Genomic DNA, 27,469 nt, shown 5'->3' with positions numbered 1-27,469 from the left:
AGAAGCCAGTGCTGGGACAGGGGTATGTTCCCCCTCACCTACCTGCTGGCCAGTGAGGGGGTAGGACTGGGGCTTTCCCAGCGTGCTTGCTGGGCTGAAGTCAGGGAATAGCCCACTCACAGGGTTCCTCCCCACTTCCATACCCCTGTTGCAGGTGGGAAACCAAGGATGCATTCCCTCCTTACCCCCCACTTCTCTGGTAGATGGGTGGCTAGGAGGGGGTGGGATAGGGGACAGATTGTTTACTGGCTCTTCCCCTCCTTGCAGCTGACAGCAGGGGGTGGGGGCATGTGTCCAGCAGCCAATCAGGCATGGGCTGCTGATCAGATAAGTTCAACTAGTCTTTGCTAGTGTCTGGCATTATGGGAGGCTCTTGGCCTGGGCCAGTGCAGGCTTCTGCCTTCTTTGGCTATCAGAATTGTGAACTTTAGTTCAGTTCATTGTCTACACATCTTAGAAATACATGTGAGACTAGAACTGATTCTTCCTTGGGCTTTTTGAACATCTGTATTTAGCCTATGTGGAAACTGAGTGGTGGGGAAGCCCAAGGAGTGGCTCAGACACCACATTCATGATATAGATTTCTAGCACATTCAAGATTACCAGATTGGTATACCCCTACACAAGATGCTGAAAACTCCAGATTAATTCCAAATAAAATTAGAACAGAGTCCACCAAAATGTCTATTCGAAAGTTTCTTCAATTGTGAGCTGAATTTCAGGTTAGTAAGATATAAGACCACACACAATTCAGGTGAAAAGTCATATGTAAATATACACAGTTATATTATTTTCAGTTTGCATCACCTTAAAATCTCACAGTTTAGTCTTGCTTTACTCTTTGGGAAAAATAACTACACGTTGCTCATCACTCAGGGCAAATTGTAAAGGTTATATTCTAATTCAATAACCAGAGTAAACTGTGACTTTCACATTTACTATCACTAGCTGATATATCCCGTATCCCTACCTTAATGAGGAACTCAGGTGCTATTACTTTAGTCCCTAAAATTACAAGTCCTCACCTACCAGCACCCATTTTGATGCACAATTGATTCTGTAGTATTCATATTGAGAACATCATAGCACACAAAACCAGTAGAGAAGCAATACAACCTCTACCGCACATTAACAGTTCCTGAGAGGTCAATAGAAGGACACTGCATTGTGGCTAAACAGCTATGCAATTGAACTCATTACAGACTGTCAACCAGAGGGTGCAAAAGGTACTGTTTTGGAGACAAAGAAGAGTTTTATTAAGCTTTTCCAGCATGGAAAAGATAGGCAGAGTATGCGTGAAAAAGAGCATGTGGAGTTTGGGGGGAATGGAAAAGGTCAGGAAGAGAGACAGTTCTTGAGTCCAAGGTAGTGATGAGTGCAATTGATCAATTCTTGGATTTTCCAGTCACTCCACTCATTTTTTCTGATAGAGAATCCAAATGTCTCTTCACAGGCACTGATGATGGTGGCCTTGAGGACAGCCCACATGCTGCTGACATTCTTCCACTGTTGCTGGTTGGAATTCATCAGTTTTTCACTGAGGCACTGGTGGGAGATATCTCGCTTGCTTAGGTCCTAGAGTCCTTCAATGTCGATCTTCTGTCAGCATTGTGTCTGCTGCAGCCATCATTTGGGAGCCATTCTGAGGCCTTTTGTGCTTCGCAAAAATGACACCAACTGCAAGCCAAAGAAGAGGTCCAAAGGAGGACCTATGATATGAAAAAAATATAGTGGGAAGACAAGGCTAAGGGGATTCAACATCATCTTGCTGACATCCATGATATGTGCAGTGTCTTTAGTGCCAGCAATGCCATCTATGGTTCAAGCACTCAGGGACTAACCCCATGAGACCTAAGGGTGGAGGAAATCTGATAAAGGAAAGAGGAGCCATCAATGACCATTGGAAGAAGCATTTTGAAGACCTCCTCTATTGAGAACACTCTTATCAACAACATAGTCTCAACTCCATCCTGCAACACCCAGAGACTATCTTGGAATCCCTCCAACACTTCATGAGGTAAAGGGAAGCCATTAAGCAGATGAAGAACAACAAGGCACCCAGAGAGGATGGAATCCCCGTGGAAATCTTCAAGCAGGGAGGGTGATGCAGGGAGAAGGAGCTCATATCACAGATGCCCTCATCTTAAGGATCTGGAATGATGAGATCTCAGATGACCTCAGGGACACCATGATTGTGACACTTTTCAACAGTAGAAACTACAGTGGAAACTACAGAGCGACTGCCCTGATGTCCACCACAGGAAAGATCATTGTGAGAACTCTCCTGAACTATCGCCTTCTACTTCAGTAAGTGGAAAAGCTCCTCCAGCAATCTCAGCATGGGTTTAGGACATCAAGAACCACAATTTCACATGATCTTCATAGCTCACCAGCTACAGGATAAATGCTGGGAACAACACAAGCCTCTACATGGCCTTCTTTGACCTCCTGAAAACTTTCAACTCTGTCAGCTGAGAAGTGTCATGGAGGATCCTTCTGAAGTACAGATTCCGCCAAAAATTGTCACCATTCTCTGCCTACTCCATGATGGTATGAGAGTGGTGGTTCTCAGTAATGGATCTCTCACAGATTTCTTTGAGGTTAAAATGGGAGTTAAGCAAGGCTGCATCATTGCTACAACACTCTTCTCAATATTCGTTGCCATGATGCTACTTCCGACCATCAACAAGCTTCTAGCTGGAGTGGAGCTAACCTACCAAATGGAGGGTAAGCTGTTTAACGTCAGTCAACTTCAAGCCAAAACCAAGACCACCCCAACCTCAGTCATTGAGCTTCAGTATGCTGATAATGCTGTATTATGTTCTGACTCAGAAGCAGACCTTCAGCCAATCATCCATGTCTTTACTGAGGCATACAAGACATAGTTTCATAGTTTCAAGACAATGGGACAGATGGTTAACATTCTGAAGACTAAAGTCCTCCAGCAACAGGCTCCTAATGAACAGTCCCCAGCTCCAGTAATCCAGATCCACAGTGAGACTTGAGAATGTTGAATATTTCCCATACCTTGGAAGCCACCTCTAGCAGACACCCGTGAATTTTAGAGACTAAAGTAATAGCACCTGAGTTCCTCATTAAGGTAGGGATACGGGATATATCAGCTAGTGATAGTAAATGCGAAAGTCACAGTTTACTCTGGTTATTGAATTAGAATATAACCTTTACAATTTGCCCTGAGTGATGAGCTGTGTGGACAGCATACGGTATCGGTTTGGGTGCAGTAGGACCTGATGTCCATCTACTGCATCAACATCTCCAGATGTCTTGACATCGTAGTGCCACTGGATTCAGCCAGACCTGGATGAAAGAGTGAGGGTGACTGCAACTTTCTCTCACTGAAACCCAACTCACACGGAAACCATAACATCATCTATATTTCCCATAGACACACTCAAGTCCAGTGGTAACGGGAGAGCAGCAAAGTAGCAGGTGTGGATACGCTGGGAGCTGTAATTGAAGACCTGCACACAGACAACTCAGGGCCATTCACAGACAAAAACAGCAGAAGAATTCAGCAGCACCCTGGGTGACTGAGCAGCTCTACTTAGGAACACGATGCTTACCTCTGTAGTACAAAGAAGGGGCCACAAAGGTGCCCTAAACATTGTCTGCTTCACCTTAACCATGGTCAGCATACTGTAGCTGATGCGGATCCCACTACAGTATTCAAAATTACACAAAACAATAAAAAAAAAGTCAAAGATGACACCACTCGCCATCGGTGCTTGGAATGTGTGCAGTGCACACTAATAGACTGTACAATAGCAATTCCATGCTGGCATGCTCACTCGCATTGTGGATGATGGCAAATCATCTGAACCATTCCCAGTCACCAGTGGAGTCAAGCAGAGCTGTGTATTTTCCCCAACCCCCTTCAGTATAATGTTCTTTGCCATGCTTACAAATGCCTTTTGAGACTGTGGCACTGGGATTGACATCAAATATTGGACTGATGGCAAGCTCTTCAAATTTAAGGAGACTACAGGTGAAGACCAAGTTACAGAAGATGACTTTTCATGATCTTCTGTTTGCTAATGACTGTTCCCTGGATGTCAAATCTGAGTCTGGCATGAAACAGAATATGGACCATTTCTCTTCTGTTTGTGACAACTTTGGTCTCACAATCAACACTAAGAAGACAGAAGTGATGCACCAGCCTGCATCAGGAAAGTCTTACATAAAACCTACCATCACAGTGAATGGCCAGACCCTCCAAGTAATGGACAAGTTCACCTATCTCAGCAGTACATTGTCACATGCAGTTCACATCAATGATGAAACCAATGCCAGAGTTGACATGGCAATTGTGGCCTTTGGCAGACTACATACAGGTGTGTGGGAGCACAGAGGCATCAGTCAACAAACAAAACTGAAGATCTACAAAGCCATTGTATTGCTTATCCTGATGTATGCATGCAAAACCTGGATACTGTACAGATGCCATGAAGCTGAACTGTTCTCAGATGGGCTGTCTAAGGAAACTGATGAGGACGATGGCAAGACAAGGTCCCAGACACTAAGGTTCTCACATGGGCAGTCATTTCAAGCATCTGGACTCTGTTGATGAAATCATAGATAAGATGGGCAGGCCATGTCACCAGGATGTCAGATTAGTGACTGCCAAAAAAGATCTTCTGTGGAGAGCTAAAAGGAGGGAAAGGACTCTCAGGGAGGCCAGAAGAAATATGTTTCAAGGATGACTTGAGGGATTCCTTGGTACATTGCCCTGAAATCTTGGGAAGATCTCGCTCATGATTGTTCCACCTGGTGAAGCCTCATCCATACTGGAGCTACAGTCTATGAGTGGAGGAGAACTGCTGAGGCAGCGCAGAAGTGCAAACAGTGTAAAACTCGCCATAGCAGCACATCTGCTGTTGATCAAGTAACCCAAAGTGGCATGTGTGCCACAGACAGTTTAAGTGTTGTTGGTTGTAGCCATGTTGGTCTAAGGACATAGGCAGACAAGGTTCTTTAGGTGGATATGGTATCTTTTCTTAGACCAACTAAATAGTTAAAAAAAGGAAAAAAAGGAGAACACGTAACACCAGCAGTGTCTCCCTATGCCGGACAAAGGGTGTTTGTCCCCAAAAGCTTGCAAAGAACCTTTTTCCAACTATTTAGTTGGTCTAAAAAAGATATCACATCTACCCAAAGAACCTTGACAGACAGTTCAAAGCACAAATTGGCCAGATCAGCCACACACGCTCACAGAAACCAAACCAACCAGTGACGTCATGGTCATCCTCGAATTTGAAGGGCAAACAACAACTTTGAAACCTCATGACAACAATAGGAGATGGAAAAGTGGGAGTGACAAAAACAGCATGTCACAGACCAAGGGGAAAAAAAAACAACACCCCTCCCCCACACATGGAAACATGTCCAAGCTGCAGTAGAGTGTCGATCTAGACACACAGATAAGACAATCATTGAGTACAATCATCTTTGAGTGCAAGGGATTGCCAAAGAACAGGGATGAGTACATAAAAGCAAAACTAAAGCAGGAATTTTTGGCTAGAAACTGTAAACACAACTTTAACTATTTCCATCAAATTATTTCATTGACTTTTGCCTGCTCTTTTCAGGGCTTGACATGATTTGAATTATGTATTTCTCCTAAAGGATAATGCCATATGCATTTAGAATAAAAAAATGTGAGACAGACAGTCTGGGGGGAAAAAAAAAAAATCACATTAAAATTATCTTAGTTTCTTTTCTTTTTCTTTTTTGTTTAGTTCTTGTGCAGTAATATTTCCATTTTCCATGGAGGAAAAGTCACAGATTCACTGCCACTGAGCTATTTCTAATGGGCTGATGCAATCACATATATTCCCCATCCGACTAATTCAGCCCATTTTGCCTTTTTAAGACAGCACTCTGATTGTAAAACATTACCCTCTTGCTCATTAAAGAAGCATAAGCACCAGAAACATATGAAAACAAGTAACCCCCAACTCTCCAACCCAACCAGCATGCCTTTTTGTCACATACTATAACCTTCTTCAGAAAGTTGCACACAGAGCCAACAAAACACTGGTGCACAAATACTCCTGAATAGCATCTCAACACCACAACCAAGAACTTCAAAACTTTTCTGAAAAAGTTGAGGCAATCCCTCCATTAATTTTCTACAATGAAAGCCTTCCTGCTGATTTCATGTACACATTGTCCTCTGCCAGAAAAAGAAGGATATTTTAATTTGTAAAAATCTGTTAGCCATAGTAACAACCTTTACTCAGAACAGACTTTAAGATTACCTTGATGTCTAAGGTATTACCTTTTTTCCCTTTGTTACATGATTGCTTTGATTTAAAAATGGAAATGTATTCATCAGCATGTCATTAGGGACAAGTTCAATTTGTTCACACCAAATCCCCTACCCATAAGCCCTTATGACTTAAAGTTTCCAGTACTGTTTGTTCCTCAATTTTCATCATTCAGTAATGCAGTCTTATTGCTTTTATTTATTAAATTTTATAGATCACATTTTTTCCAGTGGATTATCAGAATATACTTGTCATACAAGTTACTAACCTTGGTACACCCCCATCTTTAGAAGGAATCGGGTAGGTTAGAATTCAGCATTACTTAAAACAGACAAAAAGTATTATTAAGATGACTTTAAAATTTAAAAAACCCAAAAACATGGGTTAGCAGTTACCAAAAATGAGCTGAGAGACCAAGAACAAGCCTGGGCACATATCTAAAGTGCTTATTCAATTCACTTCTTCAGTATATCGGTAAACCAAGGTGTAAATATAAACAAATGAAGTCTCTCCCTTCCCCACTCACAGATTTACACCTCTCAGATCAGTCCATAAACAGAGCATTAGCTAAAAGAAGATGCTACATTTGAGTTACCTTGAATGAATCAATTGCAGGAGGAAGTAATCACTCTTAACCAGTCACAACTAAATATGCAGGAAAATTAAATGCAGGAAAAAATAAAGGGTCTTCAGAAAACCTAATTTAAAATATACATTTTTTGTTAAAATGAAAACAGATGTAGAAACCAATTCCAAAAAAAATAAAAAAAGAGAGAGAGAAAATGCTGAATTTCTGCCTAATCCCAGGCATAGAACCAAAGTATGCATTACCTCACTGGGGTCATCTAACCCCAGAGGATGAATTACAGAGGATGAAGGGCTACATGTGCCCTGTTTCTTGTACTCATTCTATAAACAGGAGGTGGAAAACTACTGCCACAAGCTGGGTCCAGCCTCCAGAACAGTTTAATCCAGCCTGCAAGGCTCCTATAGGGGCCAGAAATTCAGGAGTGGGGCCCACTGCCAAAATTTAAGGCAGTATTTCCCAACTATTTCTAGCCCAAGGCACACCTACATTAATAAACATTTTCTATGGCACACCTGTTCTATGGCACCCCATCCTCATACATCTGCACTGTAGCTCATTGGCATGGCAAAATTCCATGGCACACCTGTTCATTTCTGACGGCACACTTAACGTGCCATGGCATACTGGTTGGGAAACACTGATCTAATGTACAGAGCCTTGGTGAGGAGTCAATGGTAGGGGTCCAAGGTATGGCTCCATTAATCTCCATGCTGCCATTTGCCCCAGCACCAGTAGTAGGTTTGGATCCAGCCTACAAGAATTCTTGCAAGGAGTCCTGCAGTCTAAAAATCCTCTACTTGCTACTGTCATGACCCAAAGGGTATGATTTTGTGTGTGCTTCGGCACTGCAGAATTATTTCCCGCCTGTCGCAGGGCACCTTAGTGCCTGCTCCTAGAGAGGAGAAACTGCCAGGGAGAGAACCCTGGCAGAGCCGATTGAGCACAGCTGCAGGTCGCTGGAGCAACTGAGGGGAACCAGCTGCCTGTAGGAGGCAGGGCCTGGCCCTTATAAAGCTCAGGGCTGAGGCAAGCCTGGCAGTTCTCTGCCAGCAGCCGGGGAGGCAGGAGCTCCTTCAGCCGAGATACGGGGATAAGCCCGATGGGCAAGTACAGCTCATGATAGCCCTGAGAGGATTGGGTGCTATGGTTTAACCAGGGGGGCTTTATGTTTGTGTTATAGCCAGGAGGCTCTAGTTTACATTTGGCTCTGTATATTACACCCGGAGGCTTGGGTGAGGCTGTAGGGGTTGGAGGAGGCCTCAATCACAGGGACCCCAGAGAGTGTGGGGTGCCGTAGCGCCAAGAGGGCGCATTATTTTCATAGCGCCAGGGAAGGCGCAGCTCGCACGCCAGTGCGTGAGCAACTGGCGGCGAGGAGCGCGGCCAGTGGGTCGTGGGCGCAACCCGTAGGTTGCGGACGGGGACCTAGACCCCGGATTGCGTGTGGGGGAACATAGACCCTGGCCCCAGGAAAGGGGCGGTATTATTGAGTAGCCCAGAGTGGGCACGGCGAGCCCCAAAGAGGGGGAGCGCCATTGTACATTATTGAGTAGCCCAGTGTGGCCATGGCGAGCCCCAAAGAGGAGGGAGCGCCATTACTGAGGAGCCCTAGAGGGGCCATATCGAGGAGCCCGAGATGGGCATAGCGAGCCTGGCCGCAGGCTAGTGCAGCAACACCCCTCAGACTGAGGCAGGGCGCTGCGGTTGCCCCGAGAAGACAGGGAGTAGCAGCGCGGTGAGCCAGGGTCAGAGAGGGTGCCCGTGCGGTTGGCCCATAGGACCAGAGGCCCGCTAGAGAGTCCCTGAGCGGAACCACACCGGCAGGGGAGGCCCAGAGTGGGCCAGACAAGAGACCCAGCAAGAGGCTGGGCACGAGAGAGGGAGCCCAGAGTGGGCCACAGTAAAGAGGAGGCCCGGGAAGCGGGCGTACAGACTGGGCAATGTCCATTACATCTGCAAGGCTTGGGGTGTGGTATTAGGGGCTGGTAGGAGCCACGCATAGCCCACAAGGCTAGGGTGTCTGGGGAACACCCACCATATCGGGAGACCCCCAGGGGGTCCGGAAGAACCGCGGGGACAGAGGTCCCGAGTAGCCATGCCCAGGGAAAACACAAGGCAGCCTCCCATCATTATATTTACCATCAAAGACGTGGCGGGCGAGAATTAGAGGGTGCCTTGGGCCGGCCTGTACACGGAGCGAGGGACCTCAAGGAGATCACGGCCCTCCGCAAGGACCCCGCCACGAGGAGCTTTCTTTGCACGGTGCAATTCTCAGTTGCATAGAGACAACCCCGGTGCAAAGGAGTTCCTGCCACCCGTATGTAAATTTGTGTCCCACTATTGGCTGTTTCTAAATTATTCCCACATGGCGGCTAGTGATTGGCTTGCTAGCCGTATAAGAGGCTTGAGCGGTTTCTGCCCAAGTTGGAGAAGGAGGACTTCACATCTTGTGAAGAACTCTAAGCATGCTGTGGAGCTTAACGAACCCAGCGTGTGCCTTAAGAAGGATATAGGGGCCTGATCAACCTCTAGCCTCTCCCCGTCACCGCCTGATCCCTCGACGTACCCTTCCCTGCACACTCGTGGAGAGTCACCTTTCAGACTCTCATCGTGGTATCCAGAGCTCTTCTCAGGTTATTTCATCTGGGTGATTCGACGGGCTCGCAGTTCTAGAGCTCTCAGCCGGCCTTGGACCAGAGTTCGCGGTTAGAACTCTTGTCCACTCTTCTTCTTTTCTATCTGTAACTGCAACGCAAGCAAGTTTTCCTGCCTGCACCGCGACCATCTACAGTGTAAGTAAAATAATCTTTAATCAACCTCTACGCGTCCGTGCCTAATTCTAGTCCGCCGTGCCGAATTCCCCGACCCATGTGCCAGGGCTGCTGGCCACAGCCCGCCGCACACCCCCGAAAGCCTCGAACCGCTCCCGGCCCGCACAGCTACTAGGATACAAGCCTAGATGGACTTTGGTCTGATCCAATATTGCAGTTCTTATTTGGTTAACTCTTGCAGGGATATTGCTATATTTTTTAATATTCCATGCTTATGGAAAAAATCCTCAAAAATATTAGCACAAGAGGATCAAAATCTATGAGTCTCTATATTAAAAATTATATATTTTAGAAGTCTCATGATATTTAAGGCAATTTTATGATTTACAGTATCACTTTGAATTGTTTCAAGACCCCAATATATTATTGATTAATTTATATTATTAATTTTTACCTTGCTACAAATTTTTCAGTTTAATTTAGAACCTTATATTTAACTTTGTTTGTATATATTTAGCATGTATTAAGTTTACAGCATAACTTTTAATGAAAATCTTTCTTTTATATGCATTTTAATAGTATGCTTAGCATCTGCCATAACACCTTGCCAGAAGCATAACTGAGAAAGCTAGTTGTACTAAAATTTAGGTACAGTGAAGGAGTGGGATGTTCTCTTCTAAATATGAAGTGAAGAATAACTTTTACAAGTTCCAGGAAGCACTGGACCACTCACTAAAATTAAGCCATCATCCACACAATGGTTGAGACGAGGTGAGCACCAAATCAGTCTTTTGAGGGCCCTGTTTTTTAAATTAGGTTGCTTTACAAACCCAAACCAAATGAGTCTGATTATTTCCAAAAGTGATTGAATGGGCACTTCTATTGGTTAATGAATAGCCTTCTGCTATAGCCCACATATGGAATAAACTAATTTGACGGCGATTACCATATACAGGTTCACATCAAAAAAGAAAGATTACAACTTTCTACCCAAATGCAGATGCTGAAAGTGAATTTTGTTTATACCTAAACCTAGACATTAAGCAGCTGAAGAAAAAACTCCTCCAAATCAAAGAAGCCAAAAGAACCACTAACAATTTTCTGAATGCACCCTTCAAACTACCAGTGCTAATTTTCTTAGATGAGCACATTTAACGATACACTTTACTAAAGCCAGCTCTCATACTTGTTATTACAATAATATGGAAAACTGCAAGTTTGTTTCTCTTAAATTGGAAACTGCATACAAGTCGAATAACCCTCCCAAATAAACCAACAAGGTTCTTAGATTTACTTGTGTCAAAATAATCAAACAATTCAATATTTCAATATGCTGAAAGAACATCTCATTGATCCAGAGGAACAGGCGATGAGTTTTAACTGTCAGACAGTAGCTTTATTAATGCAATGTACCAAGATTTTTTTTTTTTTTTTTTTTTTTTTTTTTTTTTTTTTACACAGGGAATCTAGTCTGGGATTATAGATCCCTTCCATATGCATAATTTAAAGAAGTTTTGCAGTAGCATATCTATAGTTAAATCTTTGGATCCCTCCCCCATGCCACCAAGCACAGAACAGGAGGTGCCCTTACCTCCCCTCTCCCTAACTGACAAAGGAAAGAATTCCCAGGTCTATTTTACTTTACCTCTCCCATTCTTTGTAATTTGAAAAGGAATTTTGAGTCTATTACTATCCCACCTTCCTACTTCTCACAGGGGGTATCAAAACATGTGTTTTACTGAGAAGTTGACTAATTAGCTCCAGAGTAAAGTATCACCATCTACCCCTGTGGTGCTCTCAGGCCACAGTAAACTAATAAACTCTGCTGTAGGACAGTACCGCCCGACGCAAGTAGTACTATCCTATGGTGGAGTTATTTACTCTGCTGCAATGCATGTGTAGATGGTGACCAGTGCTGGTGGAGACATGAGGCTGCTACAGTGCAGGGGCTGCCTGCTGGCTGGCTCCACACTATAGCATGCTCATGCCCCAGCCAGCCTCTTCACAATACAGTGAGCCAGGGTGGAGCAGCTCTGGGCTGGAAGGCTGACCCTGAGGAGCTGTGGCTCAATATTCTGCGGTCCTGGGCACACATGTAAATACTGCTCCTGTGAATAATAAACTCCATTGTGAACTGTACTGGAGTTCATTCAGAAGCATTAATTTCATGTGGAGAGGTGCCCACAGAGGCATTGTGCTTTTACCTTGTTGTGGGTCTAATGAGTGGTCAGAATCAGGAATTTTTCCCATTGTAGAAAAATTAGTGGATGCTTTTTTTTTTTTTTGGTCTTCCTCACAGCAGCCGATAGGCTCAGTTAGCTGAGTAAATATAGGACTTAGAAATCTAAACTTCAAAATATTTAATCTGTTTTGACTTTTCAGAGATCAATGACATTAAAAAAAAATATTCAGCCTCCTTTGTCCCTGCCATTGGTTGGCCAGGAGGAAAATTATTTCTCAACATGCTCTCCTCCTATTCCTTCTGCAGACTCTTTCCAAGCAAGATCTGATCAAGTCTCATGTGCACTAAAACAGGCTGGGGACATATGACCATGGCACAGTCTCTAGTGAATGATGAAAATGAAATGAATTAAGAAAAATGGATTCTCTACTTTTAAATCTCAAAGAGGAAAAATCTATTGAGTCTTTACCCAGGATGCCTATCCCTTGCTTCATGAGTTGACACGACTTAGAAAAGGCAAACAGAGGTCTAGAGAATATACTTTAAGAAGAAAACCTGTCCTGACAAGAAGCTGCACAAGATTAATCAACAGGCTTGTTTTGCCTCTAATTTTGTAGAATTTTATGAATAAAAAACTTGGTTGTACAGCTACAGGACTGGATGACACTACTTTAAAGGGTGCATAAAATGAACAATGATATCAGTAAAAAATTTGATGCTGTCAAACAAATGCCAAGTATCAGATTACAGATTGATCCATCCTGCCATCTCTTCTCAGATAAAACTCAGATTCAAAGGTGTAGTTTGTCTTTTTAAGGCATTTTGGGGGGGGAATCAACAACACATGAAAGGCCCCAGGATTTGGATGGCCACAATCCTACCTTGATCAGGGGTTCATTCTGTTCCCTGGATAGCACAAACAACTAATGTATTTATTTATTTCTTTTGATAAAAAGAAACCCAATATCCCAACATGGTATAGAGATATTATATAGATTGTCTTCCACCTCATAACAAGCAAAATATCATATAGAGGACACCTAGTGGCGATTTGTGGAAAATTTTACTTGCATAAAAATCTGGTAACTGGTACATAATAAAGCTGTTGTTGATACAGTCCCTTTTTTGACAAAGCACTTAAATATGTGCTTAATTTTAAGCATATGAGCAGTCTTCATGGGGACTTGCTTAAATAAAGTTCAGTGCATCTTTACATGCTTTAAAGAACCCGTACTATAATAACTGATAATTAGAAACAAGCAATAAAATTAGAAGCTATTATGAAGTTTTGACTTGTTCAGCTGTTGCAGAAAAATGCTTCATAGAAAAAGCTGAGGATCAGTAATAGGTAAGAACCAGTTTCTGTAATACTATTAGCTCACCAAACTTAGGAAGTTTGGGTAACTAAGAAGGAGAGCTCAGCTTCACTTTATCTTGGTTTTGATTTAACTGGGATTTTATAGGTAAATTTGATAATTGAATTTTGTAAAGTTTAGCCCCATTTGCTTTTTGTTTTCCTTTTAGCAGGTTTAAAATAGATAACCAACCAGTAGCTCAAGTCCCAAATTGTCCTGTATCTCAACATCACAACAGATTTATGGTGAATTTCTAGGACAGCTACTATATTTATCAGTATATGGTTATTTATGCTTGTTCTAAAATTATAAATTGCAATTTAAAGAAAAACTACTTCAAATGTTGATTGCAGATCTGGTTTAGAAGCAGTTTGCTGAAGAATAATGTAGTTAGAAGAGCAATTTGCATTACCAAAATACCTGAATGCACAGCCAAAATGATCTCTGTTCAAAATGGGAACTGAAAATTCCATCATTAAAATAGAAATTTAACAAAAGTAATAAAAACAACTTGGCAAAACTCAATCCTTATTTATCTTGTCCCTCCCTCTCCCCCCTTGAAAAATACAGATAGTTTTCCAGAATAGTTTACTGGTCATATATAGATTTGGAGAACCCATCCAAAGTACTTTGTTAAATTTGTTTCCATTTTCTTTTTGAAAGTATTCTATGCAGAAATTAATTTCTGTGAATTTGAGCATTCAACATTCAATAAATATTTTATACAAACAAATTCCACCCTATCAATTTGCCTCTGAACTATTCCATTACTATTATTTTTGGGCATTGACTTTTTGTAATTGGCCACTTAAGCAGCAATGTTCTGTCTGATGAGAAGATCCTTCGAATTCATGGAGGTAGGAATTTGGTCAATATATTGCATATTTTGGAAATCCATGTGGATTCATAAGAGAAAATGGACCCTGTTTACCAAAGTAAAATAATTTTCCCTCTTTCCCTTCAATAGTTTTACTTTGTTTTACTCTATTATGAAATTGTACCTTAAGTAACACATTCACTGATATTTGGGTTGTAACAGTATGGTAAATTAGATAGTCTGGAACTAAAATAATCAGTGCTGGGTGATGCCAATTTGGAAATAGCAACTGAATTCCTGCCAAAATATCTACTACAACATCTATGTTTAAATGTTTCTCTCATTTATACCATTCCTTTGTTTAGCTGAACTATTAACATTGGTTGACATTAACTACATTCATTTGAATTCATATGCATTACCCTTGAGACTGCAGGTGTCTGCCCTGCTAATAATTCATGTTTAAATGGAAGACTTAAGGAGTACAAACTTTACTACCTCAGTGTTGTTGTATGTGACTATAAGCAGCTTGGTACTAAATTAAATGGCGTGAAAATAAATAAAGAGAAAATAAATAAACAATGTATGAAAAACGTTAAATAAAAATAGCTGTTATTCTCTTAAGGCTCTGAGTATAACCCAAATAATTTCAACTTTTATTTTAGCTTAGGCCATAAAAATCTCTCAGTGGAGAGAGAGCTGTATTATATAAATTTGTCTATTATGTTTTTCCTGGATGTATTTTGTTTCCAGTTTATGAGAAATTAATTTGGTGATGGTCCTGATATTTTTGGCATAGAATTCACTATTCTTGATCTAAATATGCAGTATTTAAAATGTTTCTGCATTAAATTAAAAATCTCACGTCACCCCTTATACAAAAAATATCAAGTCTTTTGAATTAAATACAGAGGACCAGGATCCAAGAGTGTTTCATAAACATATTGGTTAATAAGTGTTTACTCGTTTATGCACTTAGTACAAAATAGATCAATACTACATGTACACATCCTACATGTACATTATTTTTGTTAAACTATTACCATGACCTAATGTAAATTATCTCTAATTCTGCCGCAATTCAGATTATCGTGAAGAACACCGACTAAATCATTGCTAAATTTAAAATGCTATTACAGGACAATGAAAGCCAGATACGAAAACCCAAAATACTCTGGTGTTTTAGCAAAGTTAAAAGGATGATATTTTTATTAGATGAATTTTATTCTCATATTCATCAATGCTACAAACAACTTTTAAATATAATCCATTTTTTTAGCATATCTGTATGTTTTTAAGGTCATTATACTTCTTCCCCTCCTTTTTTTAAAATAAATGTGTATAGCCTTATGATGGATTTTTCCATCTTCCTAAAGATTTTCAGATACCATGATTATTGGTATCCCATAAATACTTAAGATATGGGTTTAAATGGTTCACAAGCCAACAAAACACAAAAAAGTCAATCTACAAGCGATTCTGATCCTTCAAGAGTAAAGGCCGAAGTTATGATTTAGCAGTCCTAGAAAGCTTTTTTAACCTGCTGGTTTTTAGTGGGCTCTGCTGTATGTGAAATAGACCACCTATTCATCTCTGGTTGGGCTTTGTTTTCCTGGTCTCCTTGTCTTTTTTATTTTTTTGGCCACAATAGTGATGAGAAATACTTTGGAAGAAGAAATGTTCCTGAATACAATAACCAGTAGGGGTGCTCCGATACAGATTTTTTTGGCCAATACTGATGGCCCATTATTAATAAGTCATATCAACCAATACTGATCCAATTGACGCTCCAGCCGCTTGGAGATCAGCATCTGGCTGGTGAGTCTGTTTGGGGAGGGGGGAGGGGGAGGTCTGGCAGGGGGGTCAGATGGGGGCCACTGAGGTGAGGGAGGAGGGGAACTGGAGCTGAGACAAGCACTTTCCAGCCAGAGCAGAGTACAGAATGGAGCCATGAGCAGCTGGTCTGTGGGGAGTGGAGGTGTGGGGGAGGGGGGTTCCTGCAGCTGTGTGCACCCCTGGGGAAGAATTGGGGGGGGTGCTCCCTGGACCTGTGCGTGGGATAAGGGTAGGCTGCTGCTGCAGGCTGGGGCTGGAGGCAACGCCGGACTCTTCCCAGTGTGGTGTTGGGCTGGAGCTGCACTTGGGATGGGTGGTGGCAGTGCTGGGAGGTGGGGCTATGGAGTGGGCTGTGGCCACCACATAATTCACTGTGGCTCCCCCCCTCCCAGCACCACCTCCACCTGCCCCAAGTGCACCCGGGCCCAAACCCTCCAGCCCCAGCCTGCAGCAGCAGCCCGCTCTCATGCCACGCACATATCTGGGGGGCAAACACCCCCCGCCAAGCTTCCCTCAGTGGTGCACACAGCGGTGGGAGTTGCCCCTTCCCCCCGTGGCCCCCAGATGAGCTACTCATGGTTCCATCCCATGCTCCACCCCAGCTGGGCAGAGCCTGCCCTAGCCCCAGGTCTTAGCTAAGTGATAGCTGATAGTGTCAATTTTCCTTTTATCAGTGCACCTCTCATAAACAAAAAAGATCCTCTAACAACTCAAAGAACCTTGTCTGCCTCTAATAACCAGGTACTTCTATTTTGTATTTAATGAAAAGGATCATTATGTGGTTGCCTGTGATATCAAATGACTGAACTCAGTGACTTAGGAGGTACTTTTCAATCTTGCATTTCTATTGGATTCAAGATCCCACTTTTATTACCTTTGATTTAAACCTGCTTGTTCATATGTGATCTGAGAGTTATTTGATTTTTTAGTACCATACTTTGTAGCATTTCATGGCAAATGATTAACTGAAGCTGCCTAAACCAAAGTGAAATAGTTGAAAATGATCCACAATGTTGCTCCTTATGGCACCCTGAGGTGCCATGAAATCTCTTAAAGAGCGCCACATTCAGCCACTGTGTGAGAAGGTAAATACTCTCCTAGCCTCATCTTGTGTCTTACTCCTGCCCCAGCTACCCTAGTGGTACATGACAGTGAAAAAGCACAAGGCTGAATCAATTCAATCTTTGTAGGTTTCTGTAAACTGCCTAGATTGAACTGATAAGAAAGTGAACTAACACTCACTTTTCAAACCTGAAAGGCAGCCAAACCCCTGAAGTAGCCCATACCAGGAGCCAGAGGGCACTAGAATATGACTCCAAGACTACCAGCAACTGCAGAGAGCCAGGAGATAGGCAATTCTCCCAGCCATGCCCCTCCAGCCAGGTAAGGAGGGAGTGAAGGGAGAACTCCCTACACTGGACCACCAGCCAGGGTCTCCCCAGCACTGGGGAAGGGAAGAAGGGAGAAACCCCCATCCAGGTGCATCTCCCTTTCCCATGCCCAGAGCTGGTTCCACTATCCATGCCCCCTCCTCAGTCTGGGCCAGGTGCAGAGAGGGTGTGGGAGGAACCCCGTCTGCACCCAGCACCAGACCCCCAGCTAGGGACTTCCTGGAGCAGGAGAAATGGGGAAAGGGGGCAGCCCCCAGTGGGGCATTTCTCCCTCATCACCCACACCCCTTGCACACAGAGCTGGAGCCAGGACAATCACCTGTCTATGCCCCTACCTTGGCCAGCTAAGGAGGAAGTGGGAGAAAGGGAAAAATGTCCCCCCCGGCTGTGGACCCCTATCCAGGCTGTTCTGGGCACAAGGGGGAGGCAGGAAGAAGCCCACAGTGGAAGTCAATTTTCCATCCTCCCACTCCCTCCTCAGCTGGCCTGCCAGGCACAGAGGGGGCATGGCCAGGTGATCGCCTCAACTCTTGAGTTGGGCAGGGGAAGTAAAGCCCCCACTACGGGCTTTCCGGCAGCCAGAAGCTGGGGCAATCCAGGTTGTGCCAGGTGCACAGGGGGAAGCTCACAGTGGGAGCTGTTTGTCCCCTCAACTTCCTCCTCAGTTGACCTGCCAGCTGAGGAGGGGGCATGGCTAGGTGATCACCCCAAATCCTGGCTTGGGTGTGGGGGGAGTAAAGCCCCCACTGAGAGCTTCCCCACAGCTGGGAACCAAGGTGATAACCTGACTATGTCCCCTCTTCAGCTGGTAGGCTGATTGAGGAGGAAGTTGCAGGTAAAATAGCCCCTATTGCCAGCTATACCCACCCCCGCTGTGCCAGGCACAACCTGGCTGGGGGTCCAGAGCTGGCCTGGGATGGGGCATGGCCAGGTGACTGCCCCAGCTCCCAGAAGCAGGGAAGCCCATAATAAAGTTAAATCAGGAGGGGATCTGGGACAGAAATTCTATATACCAGTTTATTCATAGAATAAATGAATATACTGAATTCATAGAATAAATGAATATATACCAGTTTGATCTAAGTCAGTTAAGTCTGATACTACATCCATCTAGGTTTATTTTAAACTAGTTTCAGCCATTTTGAAAGGGATTTTAGTGCACTGAACTTCTGTTTTGTTATAGGTTTAAACTAGTTCCTGATCACTTAAACCAGTTTATGTGTAACTTCTGTCCCTAGCCCTGGGGACTATAGCTGCTACTGCCTTCCCGCACACCCCCAGCAGCCTCTGTGCTGACCCACCTCATACTCTGGTCAGTGTGCCCTGCTGTTGGCAGGCAGACATAGAGCCAGAATTGTGTTTTTCACCCCAGCTCATGCCTTTGGCTCCAACACATGCTCCCAGAGAAGGGAGAGGCTGCTGGAATAAATGGCTTTGGTTGCTGGCATGTGAGCCCCCAAAGGAGCAGCCTCAGTGGTGGGGTCTGCCCTTTTGTCCTCTCAAGTATGGACCAGAAGCAAGAAGAGGACAGATGATGAAATGAAGAGAACAGAGAGAGGTGAGGCCCTTCCTTCATTGCCCTCACCTGGCTAGATCATGGGTATTTAAATAGGGGCGTGTGAAACAGGCCATATTCAATTCGGATTTGGATTTGGCCCCAATCAGAGACACTGATTCGATTCGTTGATTAGGATCACCGTCCCTGATTTGATTTGGCTGAATCTGAAGATGTGATGCTGATTCAGAGAATCAGCAATTCGGCCATAGACACAGCTTTAAATGTTTTTTCTACATACTTCATGGTACCAGGCATGGTTTGTGAATGCTGCGATGCTGGGGGGGATGGAGCATCCCACAGCAGCACAGGGGGCCCCCCTGCATGCTTGGCAGTGAATGCAGAAGTGAGCCGGAAGTTATTCTGGTGCACTTCTAGGTCTGCCTGGGAGCACATTGGGGGGTTCCCCTGCACCCTCCAGCTCAGCGATCAGCCTCAGAAGGATCCTGGGTGCCTCCCCAGACCCAGGTACCATTCACTGAGCCAAGTGGGCACGGGGGGCCCCCAAGCACACTCCCTGGTCCACTTCCAGGTCTACTGCCAAGTGCGCTGGGAAGTCCCGCATGCTCCTGTGGGATGCTCCATCCACCCCACCACTGCAGCATTCACCAGGTGCCTGGTACCCTGAGGTATGTAGAAAAAAAAATAAAACCAAAAACAAAACACACATTTAAAGCTGTGTCTATGTCCATATTGCTGAATCTTTCTGAATCAGTTTGGAGGGTTCCATTTTGATTCAGAGAGATTGAAGGGTCTCCTGATTTGATTCAGGATTCAGAGATTCAACCACCAAATCGGGACAAATCTCCACAAAATCGAATCAGGGACCAAAGCTTTGCACAGCCCAAGTATTTATATTTCTGCAGTTATCCCCCCAAATATTGCTTTTCAGAACTGGGTAGGAGTGATTTTAAAATTGTTGCAACTCCCATCCTTAAGATCATCAATCAGTATATTCAGGACATGTACAATCACCTTTGTCTTCTAAGAGATCTACAAGATTGGAAATTATTTCCTTTGTTACTGTAACACAAAAGCAAGTTAAAAAACACTTAGCATTATTTTTTTCTGCTTGCGCGCACACAAGGTATAGCCACAAACTCTTGATCATTTGCATAGGTGTCAAGCCATGAAATATTGGGAACAAGCGAGGGTAGTGGTAATAAAACAGTCTTGCTAGACAGGATTTTACAACAGATTCTCACCCTGAGCTCCTGCTCTCACACAGATAGTTCTGTCTATGTATTTATTCTATGCCATTTTCTACTAAACAAAGAATGGTAATATTTGGGCTTCTTTCTCATAAAATAAGGTATTTCAGGTAGCACCTACATATAAAAAGCTGAACATACAGTTTAGCTACCTCTTTCCAGTTAGAGAATTTCATAACGTTGTACATACCTGGTTTATCCATAGCTCATTAGAAAGTTTTAATAAAGGAATAAAATCTAAATAAATGAAAAATGTATACACATATATGTCTTACCTCTTCCCACTGGTGGATGTATCTAATTAATCTTGAAAGCCGCAATAAACGTAACAAGCTGAGAATTTTTGTAAATCTCACAATACGAAGTGCTCTAGCTGTCTTGTAAACCTCTGAATCCATTCCTTTTTCTACAATAAGAAAGATATAATCCACTGGTATTGATGAAATGAAGTCAACTACAAACCAACTTTTTAAATAATTCATCTTAATGATCTTAGGGTCCAGTATTATTTCAGAGCTGTCTTCATTGACAGTCCCAGTTCTAAAATTCATGATCAAGTCCAATAGAAAAACAGTGTCTGATGCCACATTGAAAATAATCCATGGTGTTGTTGTTTGCTCTGTAAAGAACGTGATTCCAACTGGTATGATGACAAGATTGCCAACCATCATTATAAGCATTATTAAGTCCCAGTAAAACCTAAAAGGGAAAAAAAAGAATCAGAATTGTCAATATGTTCTAAATATATAACCAAACAATTTCATATTTCCTGCTTAAATTTGAAGCTCTTTGGGGCAAATTACTTGTCTTCAGATCTGTCTGCAAATCATCCAAATGCTCTTCTATCATTACATAAATCAGTCAACAATAATGCAGTAAAATCAGTGGTAGTTTTACTTAAATAAGGACTACATTCTTATATCCACATATAGGTGGATAGCTAGGTCTGAAAGTTTAATTTATTTTAATAATGCTATGTTTCACATATAAATTATATGACATGACACATATATAAACATTAAAGACGACAAAAATTATAAACATTACATGATTTTTCTAGTTCTTCTCACTAATGATTGACATCTGGGATAAATGCAAGATTGTGACACAGAATTAGTTTATCACTCCATGGCATATCTGAAAGTTAATATGTGGCACTTATTAGATTTCCCCAGCCCCCCTGTCAAAATCTATCAGTGTTGTTACGTAAGTAATACTCATACCTGGTGTCAATCACAGCCTATGAATTTCTTTCTTGGCTCTCAAATGTTATCTTAGCAGATAAACTTGCTAAGTGCAAGTAATTGTTCCATCATTAGAATAAAATTATGTACACCCTGAAACAAAATGGAGCATACACACTTACACCCCTCCCTTCAAGATAATGTAGATTTGTGAGTTAAGGGGCCAGAACTTGGTAAAGAATGGTAGGAATCCCTAATGAGTGAGATATAAAGCAATTCACATGAGTTACTTTTAGGTCAACCTAATGGTTAAGAATCAAATTTTATTAGCACAAGCCTTTTGGATGTTTGATATTCAATGCAAGCTGAAACCCAAAAATTTTCTCAAGGGCAACAAAATTGGTTTAATTTATTGAATGTGGGTTACACTAAACTATATGGAGTGTATACTAAACAAATGATCGTGCTACAAATGGATGTAAGACATCATTATGGACTTATTCTAAAGCCACCCTTTGGACATATTGTAAAGTCATCCTGAAATAATAACTAATATTACAGATTACTTTAAGATAGGTGTAGTACTTCAATATTTATATAGGTGCAGAATATAAAATCATGCAACTAACTTGATAAACCATTAAACTGAAAGACAAAAGTGGAGTTCACAGTAGAATGGCCAGGAAGGTCCAGATTTTAAGAATCTGTACTTCATGAAAAGTCTAAGAGAGATTAGGCTCTGTTATCCTTAGAAAGAGCAGACAAAGAATCTTTAAACTGATGTGTAAAACTATAGAAAATGGACCATTACAAGGACTTGTGTTGGATAGTTTGGATAGGGATAGTGCTGCCTCAAGCAGGGGGTTGGTCATAATTTTCTATGATTCAATGACTGCACTCGTGGCCCTGGTTGATGATCTTTGCCCAGAGATTGACAGGGGAAATTGTGCCTTGCTTATCTTACTAGACCTTTCAGCAGCCTTAAGTTGAGTCAACCATGAACTGCTGATAAAGTGTTCATAAGACTTGGTGTGTGTTTTTGGGACAGCTCTATATAGTTCTATTACGTCCTAGCAGGGAAATCTCAGAGAGTGGTGATGAAAAAGTACTCATCGTCCCCTCGGGACCTTTCCTGTGGAGTCCCCCAAGGCTCCATCTTGGCACCCTTTCTGTTCAATGTTTATATGAGGCCTTTGGGAAATACTGTTCAGAGATTTGGAGTGAGATGCCACCAGTATGCTGATGACACCCCACTCTACCTCTTCTTTTCTGACCCTGGCCCCTAGAGTTGGATCAACTGAAACTGAATCCAGACAAGACAAAAATAATTGTGGTGGGCAGATCACCTGACATTGTGGCTGGGTCACCTATCATTAATGGTCTTGTCATTCATGTTTGCAGTTTGGAGAACTCCTGGATCCTCTGCTGCAGTATCTGAATCTTCAGGTGGCAGTGGTGGCTAGAAGTGTCATTTCCCAGCCACCACTGCATCTGGGGAGAAGGTTGCTTTCTTTAAGATTCAGATGTAGCTGCCATAACCCATGCCTTCACAATGGCAAGACTAGATTTCTGCAATGATCACTACATGGACCTACCCTTGAAAACCATCCAGAGGCTACAGCTGGTATAAAACAGAAGCCCACCTTCTGATGGGGGTAGGCCACAAAGAGCATATAACTCCACTCCTCCAGCATCTTCACTGGTTTTCAGTAGCTTTCCTGAGCCCTACATACCTAGGGGACCACTTCTTCTCTCAGCCTCATCCCAATCCCTTAGGTAAACCAAGAACAAGCCCCTCCAAATACCACTAGTATGTTAAGTCCATGTGGCAAAAAACACGTGAGAAGTTAGCACAGATGCTTCAGAGAAAGGTGCAGGAACTATTGCAGTAGACTTATGGGTTAAACAATCTCCCCAGGTTCTGAATTACCTTTGGTACTATTAATGAGAAACAGGTTGCAAAGTGAAAAAAATATCAAAGAGATTTCAGGTAGCCAAGGCATTTAATAATACATTTTTTAACTTGACTCCAGGCAGAAAATGCTTTCCAAACCTCAGAGCATGGAGAACCTGCAGAGTTGCTAGACAAGTTGCACTGAGCTAAACTGGCCAGCACAATTTGTGATTCTGGCTCCAACAATAATCCAACATGGGACTGCACAAACACATACCACCACAGTAAATTGTGAGTCCTTATCCTGTGCCTGGTAGCAGATTAAGCATAAACCCAATGCAGGTAACCCCACAGGTTACCTGCAATGAGAGGGCAAGTCACTTCATCCTGCTGCTCCCTGGAATGATACAGAGTAAGTACACATTGCTTCTCCAATACTCTCAAGAGTGGTACCAGAAAAACCTTCTCTGCAAATGCCAGACCCCAGAAGTGAGGCAATGAAGCCACCCTGAAGGTATCTCCAACAATCAGTTACCATTGGTGCAAAGGTAAGAGCATTTACCAATTCAAACCATATTTCTCAGTCTGGTCTCTGGTCAATCTGCAATGCTTGTAAAGGATGCGGAATTCACTTTGCAAAATGAACAGCCTTACCTGTAAGTCTGTGGAAGTGATAATGGTCCTTGGTGAAGTAACTTTCATAGCAAAGTCACTGCTTTTATTTAAATGCATTGCCTTATTTTACTCTGACTATACTTAAATCATAAAGGAGTCTGTTTCTAAGCATCCAGAGGGTAACAAGGTGATCAAGAACAAGTCCTCCTTGATCAGTATGATTTTCCTCTATAAAAAGAGACAGACTTTTTGGTTGGGGGAGGCAGAAGGATATATAGCAGTGGATGTAACATACCTCAGCATTAACAAGGCTTCTGACACTGTCCCCCATGACATTCTTATTAGTATGTTAACATAGTCCAGATGAAAGTACTGGAAGATGATGTCAGACCAGCCTTGAACCCAGTACTTTGTTCCAACCATCACAGCCACCTACCACAACCCCCCATCCTGCTGTTCCCAAAGGCTGAATAGGCCTACCTAAAGCCTTCATCAGTGCCCAACTTGTCAACCACCCCCTGGTACTAAAGTGGCTGGCTCCTGTCACTGAACCCTACACTTCCCCTGTATAAAATCTATGGGCCAAAGAGAGGCAAAGCACTGCTCAACCAGGTACTGGCTACTGGGGATGACCTAGTCAGCAACCTAGTGATCGATGGGAAGCTAGGTGACAGTGACCATGAGCTGATCACCTTCACCATCCGCCGAAAAGCTGGCAAGTCGGTCAGCAACACGCAAGTCCTTGACTTCAGGAAAGCCGACTTTGACAAGCTCAGGAGGCTTGTCAGTGAGGCCCTAAGGGACCGTGACCACAGGGAGAGGGGAGTTCAAGAAGAGTGGTTGCTCCTCAAGGGAGCGATCCTCAATGCACAAACTAAGTCTATTCCATCTCGGAGGAAAGGCAGCAAGAGGGCACAGCAGCTCCCCTGGCTCTCCAGGGACCTAGCAGACCTCCTGAGGCTAAAAAGAAAGGCCTACAAAGGATGGAGGATGGGAGTCACCTCCAAGGAGGATTATTCTGCATTGGTCCGGTCCTGTAGGGAGCAGACCAGGAAAGCCAAGGCTGCAACTGAACTCCAGCTAGCTTTGAGCATCAAGGACAATAAAAAGTCCTTTTTCAGATATGTGGGGAGCTGGAGGAAAAGCAGGGACAACATTGGACCCCTGCTGAACCAAATGGGGCAACTGGCAACTGATGCCCAGGAAAAAGCCAACCTATTAAATAGGTACTTTGCGTCAGTCTTTCATCAGCCCCATGGGATGCCCATGCCCGCTACAGGGCCGGGAAGTCCGGGTGAGGGTGATCCCCTGCCCTCCATTAATGCTGACTTTCTGAAGGAACATCTTGAGAAGCTGGATACCTTCAAGTCAGCCGGCCCTGACAATCTTCACCCCAGGGTACTCAAGGAGCTGGCGAGCATCATAGCCCAGCCTCTAGCACGGATCTTTGAAAACTCTTGGCGCTCTGGTGTAGTGCCCGAAGACTGGAAGAAGGCCAATGTGGTGCCTATCTTCAAGAAAGGGAGGAAAGTGGATCCGGCTAACTATAGGCCCATCAGCCTGACTTCTATCCCGGGGAAGATCTTAGAAAAGTTTATTAAAGAGGCCATCCTTAATGGACTGGCCGACGCCAACATCTTAAGGGATAGCCAGCACGGGTTTGTTGCGGGTAGGTCTTGCTTGACCAATCTCATTTCCTTCTACGACCAGGTGACCCATCACCTGGACAAGGGAGAAGACATTGATGTCATATATCTTGACTTCAAAAAAGCCTTCGATCTGGTGTCCCATGATCGCCTCATGGAGAAACTGGCCAATTGTCGCCTTGGGTCCTCCACAATCCACTGGCTGGAAAATTGGCTCCGGGGTCAGACCCAGAGGGTAGTAATTGATGGAAGTCACTCATCGTGGTGTCCTGTGACCAGTGGGGTCCCCCAAGGCTCTGTCCTTGGACCCATACTGTTCAACATCTTCATTAATGATGTGGACACTGGAGTCAAAAGCAGACTGGCCAAGTTCGCCGATGACACCAAACTTTGGGGCAAAGCATCCACACCAGAAGACAGGCGAGTGATCCAGGCTGACCTGGACAGGCTCAGCAAGTGGGCAGACGAGAATCTGATGGTGTTCAACGCCGATAAATGCAAGGTTCTCCACCTTAGGAAAAAACCCCCGCAGCATCCTTATAGGCTCGGCAGTGCTATGTTGGCTAGCACTATGGAAGAAAGAGACTTGGGGGTTATCATTGACCACAAGATGAACATGAGCCTGCAATGCAATGCGGCGGCTAGTAAAGCGACCAAAACGCTGGCTTGCATCCATAGATGTTTCTCAAGCAAATCCCGGGACGTCATTCTCCCCCTGTACTCGGCCTTAGTGAGGCCGCAGCTGGAGTACTGCGTCCAGTTTTGGGCTCCACAATTCAAAAAGGATGTGGAGAAGCTGGAGAGAGTCCAGAGAAGAGCCACGTGCATGATCAGGGGTCAGGGAAGCAGACCCTACGATGACAGACTGAGAGCCCTGGGGCTCTTTAGCCTGAAAAAGCGCAAGCTCAGGGGTGATCTGATGGCCACCTACAAGTTTATCAGGGGTGACCACCAGTATCTGGGGGAACGTTTGTTCACCAGAGCGCCCCAAGGGATGACAAGGTCGAATGGTCACAAACTACTTCAAGATCATTTCAGGCTGGACATAAGGAAGAATTTCTTTACTGTCCGAGCCCCCAAGGTCTGGAACAGCCTGCCACCGGAGGTGGTTCAAGCGCCTTCATTGAACACCTTCAAGATGAAACTGGATGCTTATCTTGCTGGGATCCTATGACCCCAGCTGACTTCCTGCCCTTTGGGCAGGGGGCTGGACTCGATGATCTTCCGAGGTCCCTTCCAGCCCTAACGTCTATGAAATCTATGAAAATCAGACCTATATAAAAAAAAAAAAAATCAGGGAAAGATATAGGAAGTGTCCAGGGGTATAGGTTGTAGCCATGTTGGTCTAAGGACATACACAGACAAGGTTCTTTGGGTGATATTTTTTATTCTGACCAACTTAAATAGTTGGAGAACAATTTTTAAGCAAGCTTTCAGGTTCAAAAACCCTTCGTCAGGCTAAGGAAGTTTCAGGAGTAGGTGTGTGCTCTTCCTGGATGGAATGAAAAGAAAAGAAGCCAGAGGCTATACTGGTATGGATAAAAGATAGGCAGTCAGTGAAAACGTAGATTGAGGAGTCAAGGGGTGAGAGACAGGCTGGGTGGGGGGAGAGAGAAGGGGGATGAATAGTGGAGAGGTACCTGGGAAGTCAGCTGTCAGGCAGGTTATAATGCGTCATAAATCCAATGTCTATATTTAGTCCGTGACTTTTAGTATCCAGGAGGTTGATGACGTGGAGTTCATAGGCTCATCTCTGGGAAGCGTTTTGTAAGTTCCCTTTGAGGATCAGGACTGAGAGATTGGAGAGAGAGTGGTTTTCTTGTGAGAAATGTGCCCCCACTGGTAATTGGGTATTCCTGTCCGGTGTGCGTTCATTCTGGTGCGCAGTTGTTGTTTGGTTCCATCTGGGCATTTGGTGCATTGGATGAGATGTATTACATTTCTGGAGGTGCAGCTGTAAGATCCAGGAATGCAGATGTCTCTACACAGTTGTTACTGTGTAGTCATTTAGTACTTGCATACACAAATACTAAATGACAGCACAGCAACTGGTGTTAGTGCACAGTAGCATCCCAAATGGCATTTTTGGTGATGCTGACTGCACAGTAGTTCATTACTACTGTGCAATAGAGCTGT

The 27,469-nt window shown here is 43.6% G+C and overlaps 1 protein-coding gene across 1 annotated transcript in view; it reads right to left on the bottom strand.

Annotated features, from left to right (window-relative positions):
* Window positions 1-27,469, bottom strand: part of HCN1 (hyperpolarization activated cyclic nucleotide gated potassium channel 1) — a 311,415-nt gene that overhangs the window by 261,536 nt on the left and 22,410 nt on the right. Inside the window, exon 2 of the mRNA XM_059723553.1 lies at window positions 20,270-20,693. Within this exon, the coding sequence (XP_059579536.1) occupies window positions 20,270-20,693 (424 nt within the window). The remainder of the gene's footprint in view (window positions 1-20,269; window positions 20,694-27,469) is intronic.

Source organism: Alligator mississippiensis, chromosome 3, assembly GCF_030867095.1.
Source record: "Alligator mississippiensis isolate rAllMis1 chromosome 3, rAllMis1, whole genome shotgun sequence".
NCBI lineage: Eukaryota > Metazoa > Chordata > Crocodylia > Alligatoridae > Alligator > Alligator mississippiensis.
The sequence above is the reverse complement of the archived record's forward strand: the minus strand, read 5'-3'. Positions and strand labels throughout refer to the sequence as shown.